This window comes from Ambystoma mexicanum, chromosome 13 (genome assembly GCF_040938575.1).
Source record: "Ambystoma mexicanum isolate Mex_15411 chromosome 13, UKY_AmexF1_1, whole genome shotgun sequence".
Classification (NCBI taxonomy): Eukaryota; Metazoa; Chordata; class Amphibia; order Caudata; family Ambystomatidae; genus Ambystoma; species Ambystoma mexicanum.
Window position 1 is genome coordinate 207486332 of NC_090938.1, and position 15057 is coordinate 207501388.

The following is a 15057-nucleotide window of genomic DNA, read 5'->3' on the forward strand; positions in this document are numbered from 1 at the left end:
AAAATCTCGCCATGCAAAAATATCGCCGAAAAATGGCCGTTTTTTGTGGCGAAATTATTGCATGGAACATGCGGGGGACACCCCCGCAACCCCTAAAGTTTTTTTAAAAAAGTTTACATTTTTTAAAAAAACATTTTTTTTGCCCCTGTCCCCATATATATGGTCACCTAAATAATATTGCCACGACATTTTCCCGGCGATATTATTTACGGCGACCATATATATGGTGATATTATTACCTGATTCCTCCACATGCTGTGATTTGATCAGGGTTAACATTTCGTTAACATTTCGTTGATTTCCATTGCAGTGATGTCATTGCGGCAAATGGTCATATAATGCCACTCTTGTGCTATCACCATGAGTCAACGGGCATACGTTGTCACACTCACTAGCACTATGATTTTGGTACTCGGACGCCATTGCACCCTAACCTTCCATTTGTTTGGTTGAATGAACTTTGGCGTAATGGTGATAATTCAACGGAGCCCCCAGAACCCACAAAAGTGAGGAGACAGTCTACAGCTGCTTGAGCGATGTCATATGTTAATGTAAGAAGGCAAGTACCTTAGACACAGACATAACAAATAGCAGACAAGATTTTCAAAATTGACCAAAATGTATATTTTATTTCATCAAAAGTAACAACGACCCTCTTATCGCTTACAATCTATAATATCTTTGCAAGCCATGTAAAAATGAATTGACAAAACCCCTGTTCAAATCGTTTCCCCCACATCTGACTCGAAAAAAGTGTATTCCATTGTTTCAATGTTTATAAATATAACTACGTCATATTCAATGTACAAACATAAAAAAGAAAACAACACTTCATTTTAAGAAGGCTATTTTTTGCTGTTCCTACATAACACTGGTTCACATACATTTCTGTACACCGAAAGCGAGCTCTAATCAAGATGGCAGCTTTAAACAGTTTCTTAATTAATTGTGCACTGTTTAGTCTAGTCTTGTGTCAGAGATAGAGTAAATTCCATAATTGAGAACCTATTCTCGTTACCTGTTTGTTTTCCGTAACAAAGTTTGGAAGCAAAACAATGCAGTGATGATTGTCTGACACTTTTGCTTGACAAATACCAATCGTAAATGATCTGGCAACAAAAAAATAATGTTTTTTCATATGAAGGCCCCAAGCAGATCCTGTTAGAAAGACATTGGTGATATGCTTCGAGGGGACCGAATCTTTCACCCTCCCCTTCCCCATGTTTCCCTCATCTTAACGATCATGGCAATCGGCAGCACAATGTTCCCTTAATAGCACTATCCTTTTGTGTGACATCACATGCCCCAGTGTCTTCTGGGACTCCTCTAGGAAAATGGTGTAGTGGTTCATTACTTCCCCAACTCCAAAGAGACTATTATGAGTGGAATTATGATTGCCCGACAGCCATAATGGCTTTGACTGATGGTCCACGCACAATTCTATAAACCAGTCAAGTACTTCATTCGGCATCCCTGTACAAAATTTAATTAATTACTGGTTGTGGTGTCAGGTCAGCAACACAGAAAATCAACGTAGGATTATGAAATGCATCTAGCACCATCGAGATATGAAACTGATATAAAATGTGATTACTTTCCCATTGTTTAGGGCAGCTGAACTATCAAAACAGGTTCTTATCATCTTCAAAGGTAGTAATATCAGGAAAACACTTTGGCATGACATAGCACTGTTTTTCAGAGAATTCTCTTGGATTCCCGAGTAAAAAATTTCCTTGACATTTCAGAAGATCTCTTGCAATATAACCACTTTGAAATATTGTAGATCTAAAAGCTTCCAAGATGTTTTGTGAGAAAAAGCTTTTACTTGTAGGTTCGCAAAGCTTTAAGTGAAGATATATCACAAATGCAGAACTGCCTCCGAAAAGTGAAATGTTTTTACTGATGTTTGATTGATTATTCCACATATTTGATGAAAGTATAGATATGTACAATTGGATTATCCTCCCAATGTAGGGAGTGCAGTTGATTTCACACTTACAGACACAATGTAAAAACACAGTCAATTTCTAGTTAATTTGCTCATCTGAGAAATGTGGCAGTGGTCTTGTAATTTATTTCTATGCGTTCCACCAAGCGGTAAGGCGGGGCCTTTATACGATTAATGGTGACTATACTATAGAGGAATCCATCATGTTGCATTTACAATAAAACATATTAATTATGACAGATTTTAAACGAAAGTGACTATGAAGAAACTGTATTATGCTTTAAAAATGATTCACATTTACTTAATTTATGTTTAACAATTAGAAAATAAAATTATGATTAATTAAAAATTAAGGACAATTTGGAAAATGAGCTGTCATACTATTAAATGACCTGATGTGAACTGCTATTATTATTATTGTGATTATTATAAAGAACATAATTGTTAAAGTGTGTAAAGTAACAAAACAATTCAGTAACAGGGAAATCATCGAGTGTCTTATAATTACTAGCAATGATACCAATTAAATTAACAATTACAATAATGGTGAAACAGAGTAATAATGATAACACAATATCTTGAAACTACAAAGAGCCTGAATACATAATTATAGAAATTGAAGCGTTGCAGATGGGGCAGGTGTTCAGTGTTTTAACAGACAATCTACTCTAGAAATAGTGTCAGAGGTCAACATAAAAACCAAGACAAGGATGCCTCCAATTGGATGTTTCCATTCAGGGCATTCATCATTATGGGTTTGGCATAATTAACAAGGAAATGTGAAATAAATAAAACATATCCTAATTAATTCTTCATAATGAATCACAGAGCTCCTGGGGGACAGCACCCACCGGTTTCATAGTGTTATCAGGGAAACAGCGGGCTTGAATCACGTCGAGAAAAAGCACATAGGGTTGGGGCTAGTCATTGGTATAGGCTTGGTAAGAGAAACCATTAACCCCGTCTAAAGGGCAGTGGGTGGTTAGGTGGTGTGACCTCTACAGTAAGAAAGTTGTTTCAGTCTATTTTGGGAAGTCAGATTGCAAAGCTTCAATTCCAGAGATTTCTCTGGGGTCACTCTGGCGTGATAGTTCAACAAGCAGGGTCTGCGTATGTTTCAAGGGAAGGGTGATCACGCGTGCACTGGATGCTAGTGGAGGTAGCAATGATAGCATTCTTTGACAATCTGCCTGCGTATGTCCCTCAGGGTAGACAGAACCTGACTCATGCCCTTGAATCTAGTGGAGGTGTTTAGGGTGGCAGTGATGAGATTCCTTAGAGTTCAGTCTGTATAAGTTCCTCATTTTAGAAGAAATGTGGCACATCCCCTGGGCACTAGTGGAGATGTTTCATAATCGCAGTGATGAGATTCCTTGATCCTAAGCCTGTGTATATCTCTCCGGGTAGAAGTTTTGTGACAGAGGAAGTTGGTGGAGGTGTATAATTGAAGCAACAGTGCAATTCCTTGGCTTGTTGCCAGTGTATGCTCCACATGGCAATCCGTTCCTGGCAACAGCTGAACATCCACATTGTTATAATCTCTTCCTGGCAGCGGCTGTCAGAATCATAAACATGGTTTAGGTTGCTAAAGCTGTGGACTGACCACATGCTGGCTCAGTCTATATAGGGACAGTTCATTATGTCTGGCAACCCCTAACCACAAGACCCTGGGTTTAAAGAGCTAGGTAGTTCTATGGATGAACAACCCATTTAAGATTGAATGTATTATCCACATAGTAGAGTGTGGTTAGCAACCTAGTATCTATGAATAACGAAGAAGGATCCTCATCACTGTGCTCTTACATCTTAACTTCAAATACTTCTTTAAATCCCATTGTACTTATTGTCTCAGGCTGCGGCCAAGTTACCCTGTTTTGAGCTGGGCTTGTCGACTCATTCCATATTAACTTGCGCCCCGTTTTTAAGGATATCCAAAATGAATGAATGAGGAATACATTTACCGTGATTCCGAGCAGAGCATATTTGTATTTATTTCGGTTATTCTGAAAATCTAGATTTTACTATTCAAGAAATCTGCGAGACCAGCTTTGGTTCTCTCTGGTTGGACCTTAAGCATAGAATAAGTAATGTTTAGGAAACATGGCGGCTTGTTACTCTGCTGCCTTCTTCTCTACATCAAGCATCTTAAGACCCATGCTTGAAGATTTAATTACTGTTCTCGAACTTAGGGTACGGAATATGCCCCTCTGGGTGTCCAATAAAGCCCGCATTCAACCACAACCAATGACATTAAGTCCAAATCACCTTCTCAAAGATATGAGCCACACGTACTGGGTGGGCACGTAATGTCCAAACTTAGGTTGCGCATCTCCGTCAAAGACATACTGAAAGGCTTAGTGGAACCTATATAGTTTAGGAAGGCACATGCTAAAATGACTTTGATGCGGCTTCAATGGACCTCCATATCACAAGTGTACAAATTGTAAAAGGCTGTATCAGGCTGGTAAATGCTAAAAGACCCAGTAGAACCGCAACATCTCAGAGTACAACTTACTGGAAGTTTGAATGGAACCTAAAAACTTAAGAGTGGCACATAAGGGAGGACTGAGCAGAACCTGCATATCTCAGGAAGGTACACAATGAGAAACGGAGAAGTGGCACGTCTCAGGCTGGCATGCAGTGAATGACAGTTGAATCTGCATATCTAGGGATTGGCACATATTGAAGCTATGTTAAAGGTGCACATCTCAAGGCAACGCAAATTGAGAGCATAAGCTGAACTTGTAATTCGCAGGTTGGCACAGTATGTAAAGCTGAGATAATCATTCAACCTTTCAGGTATTTCAGCACTGAAGTACTTAGCTTGGGCTGTACATCCCTCATCTCGGGCTGTCACATGCTGAATGCAACTGAATAGGCGCCGGTCAGGATGTCACATATGAGAGGCTAAGCTATAATTGCACCACTCGTGATGTGCACAAACCGAGAGGCTGAGCTGACTTTACACATTACACATACACTCAAAGGCTGAGTTGAACTTGCAAATTGCAGGTTGGCACATCAATAAAAGCTACACACATGCTGAAACAACGAGCCGCACTTGCACCTCTCACACAGGAACGACTGAGCCATAAATGGCAGGTACTACATGGTGGAGCTGAAGATGCCCGTCCAAAGATGGCACTTAGTCAAAGGTTGAGAAGACTTTTCAAATCACAAACTGGCACGTGCTGAAAGGTTGAGTTGAAACGCCACCTCTCAGACTGGCACAAACAAAAAAGGATTAAGCAAATCTGGACATTTATTGCTGGCACATACTGAAAGGTTGACCTGAACATAAATATCTCAGGATGGCAACATATGAAATGGTGACCAAATCTTTTGTGGTCCAGCATGATAAAAGGCTGAGCTAAACCAACACATCACATTTCAGCACATCCTGAAGCACTACCTGGACATGTAAATCTCAAGAGGGTGCACAAAGAAACTCAACAATGAGAGCCCACAATGCGATGTAGCTCACTATGAAAAGTGGAGATACACTAGTGCACTAAAAGACTGAACTGAACAATGCACCTCAATATTTCACTCACTGAAAAGTGTCGCTGGTCTACCTGTTGGTGTGCCCACATCAAGCTGGTCAAAGTGTTACTTGCTGATGTGCCCTAGAGGGAGTGCTAAAAAGCGTGCTGTGAAAGTGAAGATGGATACCTTAGTCCTTATAAAAGTCTTGTGAGTTTCCAAAACTTAAGCAAACATTCCATTAACTGGGTAAGCTTCTAAATCATGTCTGCAAACCTTTGTGATGCAAACCTTCCAAGGGAGTGTGTAGGGGTATTCGTTTTTGTAATCCAGCACTAGCGCATGTTAAGGCACTGAGTTAATAACACACCGCAATCTTTCACATGCTGAAAAGCCAAGCTCATCTGCCTGTTGCTTTGCCCACATCAACCTTGTAAACGTGAAGACAGATCCTTACTGCTTATAGGATTCTTGCAAATTGTGACTGTTTCACGAAATTACAGCAAACATTCCATAAACTGGGAATACTTCTAAATTCATGGCTATGAACCTTTCCAATGCAAACCTATGATGAGCGAGCGCTGGGGGCCGGCGTTTGTGCAAACAAAATACTTGATGGCTACACATTGTGAGATTACAGTTTTCTTCTTGTAGATGTTGCATGTTGTGTTGGGTCGTGCTTTACACCGCAATCAGGCTATCTCAAAGCACTAAGAATGAAGACGAAACGGGGATGAGAATTAGGGTAGCGTTAGAGAGACTAGTGGCCTAAGCGGTCAACCGCCGACCCTGTAACACCGTTTCCGCCACCTGACATCCCGGTGCCACCGGGCTATCGGAGGCAGCGCCAGAACGGTTATTTCCCATGAGAATGGGAAACCGGACGCACCGCCCCAGTTAGTAACGTTGCTGGTGCTTCAGTGAAATGCCTGCCGTTAGGGGCTGAGCTCCCGGTAGGTCAGGCATGCTGGGAGTTCTGTGCCCCTACCGGCACACTCTTAGTTTGGCAGTCCGGAAAGGGTCCCGTATGTTGTTACCAGCACCCTTATTTCCGGACCAGAAAAATTATAATGAAGCCTTAGATTGGATCGGCTGTAATAAACCTGTAAGAGAGAGTAGTTGATGAATGTTGGTTACCTGTTGGCAGCCTCGCCTGTCTTAGAAAGTGAGTGAGGGGAAGTTAAAGTTTTTCAGCGATGGGTTACAATGCAGAAAAATACAGCTAAATGGTACAACTTAGGGACAAAAAGCAACAAAGAAAACAAATCCTTGGAGGGGTCATGGCACTGTAATCAGATGCTTCCAGAGAACCCGTGGTGCAAATTCACTCTACTGCAGCTGATCATTATCAGGCCCAACCATTGCACCAGAATTGGGGCAAGAGAGCATGGCATACAATGCCTAGCATGTGAGACCTGGGTCAGGTTGAAACGCCCACTTCCGTCAAAATAGGAAAATTGATCTCTACCATGCAGCGATCATGAGAACCAGAGCACGCTGTAGCGTATGGTAACCATGAAACGAACTCCCATAGAGCCAGGGACGTCTTTGAACGATACACGAAGGCGATTGCAGGGCGAAGTAAAATCATTGCATTAACAAACCAGCATAAATGTTAAAAAAAGAACCGTCTTGGCAACATAACTTACAATAGGCGAGCTTAATGTTAGGCACAAGGGCTATACATATAGGGCCTCATTACGAGTATGGAGGCAGCCATGCCCTTAGCAAGGGCATGGCTGCCTCCATACCCGGTTCCAGTACCGGGTTCCTCCAATGAGGACTTACCGGGCTATTCCAACCATGGAGGACCCGGTAAATCCTCATTGGAAAAACCCATCCCCATTCCCATTTGACCCCCCATAGGGCTTAATGGGAATGGGACGGGAGCTAATAACGGGCCCGTTATTAGCTCCCTGGTCCCCTTGCAGAACCCGCTAAGGACACCTGGTTTTACCAGGGGTCCTTACCGGGTCCCGCAAGGGAACCTCGTAATAGGGTCTCCCGCAATGAAGGGTGCCGGTCCCGTACCGGCACCCTTCATTATGGGATCGCCATGGCCGTAATGAGGCCCATAGTCTCATACATCTGCTGCTACCCCAAGTTACCCACTAATCACAGAATGGCCTAAAGCACACGTGCTGATAAAGCCTGTCTCTTAAATTAAACGGTTCTTGTTTTTGCCTCTTAACATTCCTTGATTCAGTTTTGGCTCAGGCAAGAAGAACAACTCAGAGACAAGTCCCTCCTAAAAGAAAACAAGCCAGAACAATGGCAACTTCCTGACAGAGACACAAAGGATTGCATTGGGGGTGTAAGAGAGCAGGGGGAGGAAAAGGCAGGTACATAACCTTTGCCATATCCACATCAACATTCCACTTCCGGTAGGGAGAGGGTCATATTAACAGGCAGCACATATTGGCCAATTTTGGCAACACATTATAAGAAAATTAGTTGTAGAGAAACAAAGGCAAATAATCGCCAAGTTGTTTGGCTGTGCCTTGTGCTGCACTGATTTCCACAACCCTTTGTCTTCCCTCATTTTGCTACTGCCAACAACAAAATAGCTGTATATACATACACAGACTAACATACACAACTTGTGTTTCAGTCTAGGTCTAAGACAGCAGGATCAGAAAAAGGAAACAAACATGGGACAACTTCATTGTAAAATTGATCCCTGTATTTGGTAGTGTTGCTAGCAATGTCACATTTAGTGTAAAAAAAGACAAGACATAAATACATCAAGAAGAACAATCAGCAAAAATGTTGTCCATTAAGGCCACAGAACTTGCTTTCCAAACAGCAGACATCCGGGCAGGAATGTAGCAAATCCCCTCGCCGTCTTAGAGTGCTTACTGCAGGTAATATGTCGACATTTTGTCCTCATGTGACGGATGGTACATGGAACCTCAGCAGGTGTCTCTGCAGGAATGTTCTTAGTGTAGCAGTGGAAATGAGGTGGTGGTGGCGGCGAAGGTGCTTCAAAGATCCATGTCTGTGATTCCAGAGGAACTTTTAAGTGGGACAGAATCAAAGCCGTCTGATGTTCTCTGCAAAGAAAGAATAATATCAGATGAATGTGATTTCTCAATGTAAGTGTCTAACGCAATGATTGATAACTTTACTGCAGCAGCAGCATGCGCAGGAGAAAGGCCGCACGGAACACTTATGCCATCAAGATTCACAGCAGGGAGGATTCTGACCACAAACTGATTAGAATTTCAAAGGTGAAAGCAACAGTTTAAGAGACAATGGGTGTCAGCTACCCCATCAAATAAAAAATGTCATTCGTAAGGTCACATGTTTCTAGTTACATGGTGTTTTTGGCATGACAAACAAGTAATGCAAAGGTATGGGATGTCTCGAGAGTCAGAACTTCAGATTGAAGCAATGGAAATGTTGTTGGGCACCATAGGCGTCTTCATCAGGACTAAATATTGGGAACATGTGCTCTTTTCTTCTTGGGAGTGAGGAGTGTACTCTGGATCCAAGCTCTTTTTACCTCACAGCGCAGTGATGGCCTACTCCAAATGTTTTCGTGCCTTGTGCAATTATCAGGAAGGCAGTCTTGCGGAAAGGAAGGCCAGTGTGCATGGATTGCAAGGCTAATTAATGTACTTGAAATATCGATGGAATGTGCATGCTATAATTTATTTTGTGATGTGGTTTGAAAAAGTAAACCTTTCGCAAACATTTAACAGCATACTGACAATTGGTTAAAAACAATCGGCACAATTAATGGAATCAAAATTAAAAATACAATAATTGATTCTCCAACCATGGAGATTTAAAACACTAGCGCATACCTCAGTAATAACTATGATAACATTCATTAACTGTAAAAGCCAAAATAGCATTTCACAATAATGAAGATACATTCCTAACCCTCACTATGTTCAGAAATAATGCAGGGGATTCAACCCTTTTAAAGTAAGTTATCTCATAGAACGCATAGTTCTGAATACAATAGACGCAACTCCTTATGTGACAGGAGAGATATATTCCTTGCAGAGCAACAAATGCAAATAAATTGTATGGTTAGCATTTCTATTCTAACAGACCACCCACTTTACTCTGATCTCATAGCCGTGGGCTCATTTCCCAAGGTAAAACATATTTATTTAAAAAAAAATATACCAGTGCTATTGTCAGAGGACGTTGCCATTCCATTCATTGTTCTCAACAAGAATGCTTCAGACAGGACACCACCTCCAAACTAAATACATTTCTCAAAATAGTAGTCGTCTATATGAATTAAAATAGTGCAATCCAGTGCTAGATGCCAAAAGGTTTCTAGATGATTCTTATTGCAAATTTTACAGGAATGTAACTATTGGAGGATTTTTCAGCAGAGACTAAAATATGTAGAATATTAAATAAAAATATTAGATGCCAATACCTATAAGAAGAAGCAGGACATGTTTGGGTGCAGACCATTGCTGACTCTAATACTATAAGACACTTTGCAATCGTTTCATATAGTTTCCACTTTGAAAATATCTCCCTGTTTTTAATATTATCCAACTCTCTTAATTTCTTTTGAACTAAAGCAGGGTTATCTCTCGTGAGAGTCGACTCTATGTTAACTTCCACAAGATATTCTTTGCAACAAGAAGAAAAATTCTTCAGTGACTGGTCTGAACCTTGATCCAACTTTGTTTTTTTACTCCCCTGTCATATCATTTTGGACACATGTTGACCATATTCACAACCTGAATTGATGGTGGGAGATTCAACACTGAACACCAAATCTTACCTTCCAATGCAGTTAGCCAATTCCAATTACTGAATTTAAATAGTTCCAACACATACATAATAATTGGGGAAACTTTGTTTTATAGAATTCAATTGAGGGTTGGACAGAATAGTAACAATATTTGTCCATTAGGATTTTCATCTCGATTATACATTCATTTTTTACAGAACATTTATCTTTACTGAAGCCTGATTGCTTCCTATTTGAAATGTTCAACCCTAGGAGTGAGAGATGATCTACCTCCTTAACATTTTTATGATTGATATACCATTTAACATTTCTAAATTTCCACTTAATATTCCTCTTAAAATAAATGATTTTTGTTTTCAAGGGATTGATCTCCAGGTTGTTAGCATTTTCAAAATGACCAAAGTAATCTAAGCTCAGTTGTAAGGCTATTGGGATTGCGTCTAGAAGAATTACGTCATCTACGTAGACTAGTCAGCCAACCGAAAGGGAGCCTATTTATCTCTGTTATCTAAATCTCCCAAAGCTACAGCGAAAAGAAAATTACATTTAAAGTGTCCCTTTTGTGCAGCCACGTTAGACAGAAATGATAAATGGTTGTATATTATATATGTTAAAGAAAGGCAAAATTGGATTATAAAAAATAGACAATAGGCGGAGCATGTGGAGAGAGTTTTGCAACATTGTGATGGCAGGAGTCTTGCTACTCTCCTGATTGCTTTTGGAGGTGGACCTTCACCTTTTTCAACACCGTTCCCAAGCGGAGATGTGCGGAGTGCGCAGAGAGTGTTTTGCAACATTGTGATGGCAGGAGTCTTTGTACTATCCTGATTGCTTTGGAGGTGGACCTACACTTGTTTCAACACCGTTCCCAAGCAGAGCAGTGCAGAGAGCGTGGGGAGTGTGTTGTGTTCTGTGGCTCTGTGGCTGCATGCTCAGTGTCTACAGAAAGCTTTTAATAATCCTGGTGCCTCCTGGAAATCTTGTCATAAGTAAAGATTGTACCAGTAAGTGACTGCCTATTTGTGGTCTTCTGTTTTGATCCAACTTTGAGAGGCGTTCCGCAGCAGCCTAAATGTTTTTGTTTGCTCGAGAACATTCTTTTATAATAATGGTGAGGAGTGGACAGCTCTGCTTGTAACTGTTGCCAGTAATTTAATTGCGGGTAGCGGTGACGTCCCTTTGAGCCGCTTAATGCTTACTGTGACTTGGGTGTGGGTGATGGTGACTCTGGGGTGAAGCATAGGGTTTTTCTCTTTGAGCCACTTACTGCAACCAGGCAGCATGTAGAGGTGAAGCGTTCAGCTTTTCCATTTGAGCCACTAACTGTAGTCTCCTCCTTTAAAAAGAAAGCAATCTTATGGCTTTGCACACTTGTCTGAGAAGCCAGTCTGGCCCTGTTTGCCCTAACCAGTCGGGCACTCCTAGTAGTGGCACTCCATTGTGACTCAAGTCTGGACATTCAATATGCAATGCTGTAAAAACGAATGCTACGATTCATCAACAAGAGGTAATTGTAGCCGTTTTAATGTATAATCTTGGAGATGAGAGGCAGTATTCAATGCACATTCCTGAGGTTGGAGGGCTGTCTGTCCATTTAATTGAGTCCCGCTCCAAAAGAAGAGGGAAGCATCCTTTAAATTCTATTTCTTACGTGCAGACATCTATGCTTCAGCCTATTTTTTCTCCTGTAACGAGTCAGAAGATGACAATTTCCCCAAATCTTCTGGCACTAGTACTGAAATTAAATCCATTGTGCCAATTTGAAGTATTGCCATGCTGGATTGCACGCACATGAATGACCTGAATGACTTAAGTATTATTGAGCATGCAGACTCTCAGGGTAACGAATGCTGTGCAGCGGGAAACATGGTTCAAGAAACTTGTGACATGTCCTATATTAGGTCCCCTAACAATTTGACTAATTTTTGGAACATGATATGGGAAAAAACATATCACCCAAGGGCCTGGAGGAGGATGGTTGGCAGGATGATGGTGTTATTCATCATACTCTAAGGGAAGTTGACAAACGCATTCGCCTAAGGTGTCTGCAATCAACATGGTGTTGAGTTCATGTGTTGAAGATTTGGAATTGAATCTGGGGCTTCACATCCACAGATGTGAACGTGTTATCATGTGTTCTAACAATAATGCCCTTAAGAACACCCCATTATCATTCATGATGAAGCTTGTGAATTTGACATTAATCCAGTTTCGTCAATTGTTTCTGTTGGTGTTTGTGAGGACGCTTTAGCGATTTCAGATTAAGTGAATATTGGGGTTCAACCTGTTTTATTTGAAAGTGGCCCTACAACAAGTATTGGGGATGCAGGGAAGAAAATGGCACTTACATCAAATAATTGTGGGGTGTAGTCAGAAGAAGACACAAAATCAAAAATTGGTGAAAAGAAGAAATGTCTCCTCTTGAAAATTCTCAAGAAATCTTATGATTGTGAAGTCAATGAAAAGGGCACATACAGGGGTCCAACAAGTTCACATGGTAATTACCCAATATTGGAAGAATGCATACATTCTCCAACTGTGACTGTAGAGGTTTTGAGTATTGAAAGCTTACATACTCACAACCTCTAGCTTAAAACCTACAGAGTATTTGAGTTATTTTTTGGGTAAAGGAAGGGGCTTTTCAGAACAAGGCACCTGTACTAAAAAGGATTTCGGAATACACACTGATGGTAAACAGGTCCATTATGAAGAGGGGATTGTTACGAATAATCAGTTCGTACGATCGTCTTGCGTGGTGTGTGCAGTTCCTGTAACCATTCTAAAGAGATCCAATTATTATGCTCCTTCATTGCACAGCGAACCATTCATTATTCAACATAGCTTTCAATACACAGTTGGATGCTGTGCCCCTGAGCAGCCCCCTTTGAGTGATACTCCTTCCATTGGCTTTTTGAGCAAATTATACAATCCAGGAAGTGCAAGGGTTAGTTACCATGGTAAGTTTTCCCCAGGTGAACAGACAATGGGGAATCTTGCACCAATGCATCCACTCATCTGGTTTATGAGAGAGAGGTTGAAACAAGTGACCAACCTAGCCTTCACAGTACTGAAAATAATAAGCTGTATAGCATACCAAGGCAGTCTAGAAGTTGTGATGTCCCACAGAATGTTAATGAAAGTATGTCCTTGTAAAAATCTATCCAAAAAGTCCACAATATGCCCTTAGTCCATCAATTGTGTAAGGACCACTCAGCCAAAGTTGATATTAACAAATTAGTGGTCTCTAGTATACTGGGTGATAGCTTCCCAGTTTGTTTGAACCGTAGTACTGTTTTAACAATATTTTCTGAGATCCCTAGCTTGAGTGCTCTGTCCTTGGCCGCTATTGAGAACTGAGGGAAATCAGACCGTTGTATACTTTATCTTGGTTCAGATTAGTGAAATATTTGGTCTACACAGAACATGAAAACCTAAATAACCTTGGGTTTAAAATTAACCAGTGGAGTGAGGGTGATGCAATCAAATAGGATTTGTTATGCAGGGGTAACTTAACAATATCTTCTTTTTCTGATGCAAGAAGATCTACCAAATGGAATGAGCATCAGGACAAATGTTATGATTCACAGGTAAACTGTCCAAAAGTTACATCTTCCTTGTGCAATAGGAGTGGACGGTGATGACCTTGGCGTTGGTGACCCTGTTGGCAATTGGGAAGATTTAAAATTATTATCATGGAACACCTGGGGCAGCACCCATTTGTTGTCAAAGGTTGACATTTGGTTACTTTTAGGAGGGTCTACCTGTCTGTTTTTCAAGAAACGTGGATTATTGCCCCTACTGTATTATATGGTTTCTAAGTTTTCACCCAATCAGCCAAGCCGAGTAAAGTAGGACGGCACACTGGTGGGTTGATCATTGCTATCAAAAGTAGTCTTGAGTTATCTGCTCAAACACTTCCTAATATGCCATCTGGTGTACTGGCAGTATCTCATTCCAGGCCAGGCATCATACTTAATGTACTACTGATAAACATTTATTGGCATAGAGAGGTGGGCCCCTTTGATGGGTTTCTTCAAACTGGTATGGATTGTATAGCACTGTGGCAAAATAACTCTGAGAAGGGTCACATAATTGTTGCTGGAGACCTAAATGTTACCTGTTTTCTGCCAGATCTGGGCTGTGAGCCATGGGATATTTCCTCAGTCATGGTTGCTATATATGTTAAATCCCAAGCTGGCAGGAAATACTTTTTGGCAATGTCATCTTTAGGGCTTCATTTAATAGATGGCAGGATAGGGGGTAATCAAAGTACCGTGCCAACTTGGTATTGAGGGAATAGTGCATACATTTTGGATTATAATTTTGTGGACCACTTTTTGTCGGACTGCTGCTCTGACTTTAAAATACCTGGAGCGATCACTGTGTTCTGAAGGCTAACTTAAGAAAACTGTTAAAAACAAGATACCTAGGTGGCCCTACAAAGTTGAAGGTAAATGCACAGTACATTTCCCTCGTTGGTCACCTCATAACATTGGGATTCTGAATTATAATTTTAAGTGGGCTATGAAACACTTTACGCTCTTTTGGAAAAATGAGGGTTTTAATGTAGAGCATTTTGATATATCAATCTGGATACAGTGTTAAAGAACCCTTCTGTTACGAAAGAGAAACAGCATGTACATGTTTTCTGTGACTTTATAGCTGCGGAAAAACGATTGATGAGGCAGACTGTTAGGGACATTACTAGTTCTGATGAAACAAGGGAAGTACAGCTGAGTAAATGCAAAAAAGTGAAACAGATATACACAAATCTCTGTAATTCAAGACATGCACTAATAATGCAGACAGATGCTGAAAACATGCTTATTAAAAATATGTTAGCGCATTTTGGTCTCCGGTGAATGGGCAAGATTCCTCTCTTGAATGCTGTATCTGA

The 15057-nt window shown here is 40.8% G+C and overlaps 1 protein-coding gene across 2 annotated transcripts in view; it reads right to left on the reverse strand.

Annotated features, from left to right (window-relative positions):
* Positions 1 to 600: 600 nt before the first annotated feature.
* ELAPOR1 (endosome-lysosome associated apoptosis and autophagy regulator 1) overlaps positions 601 to 15057 on the reverse strand; it is a 550309-nt gene continuing 535852 nt past the window's right edge. For both annotated transcript variants that reach the window (XM_069633660.1, XM_069633661.1), the window contains one exon: positions 601 to 8484. Coding sequence is in view for 1 of the 2 variants with exons in the window: in XM_069633661.1 (XP_069489762.1) it covers positions 8416 to 8484 (69 nt within the window). In the remaining variant the exon portion in view is untranslated. The remainder of the gene's footprint in view (positions 8485 to 15057) is intronic.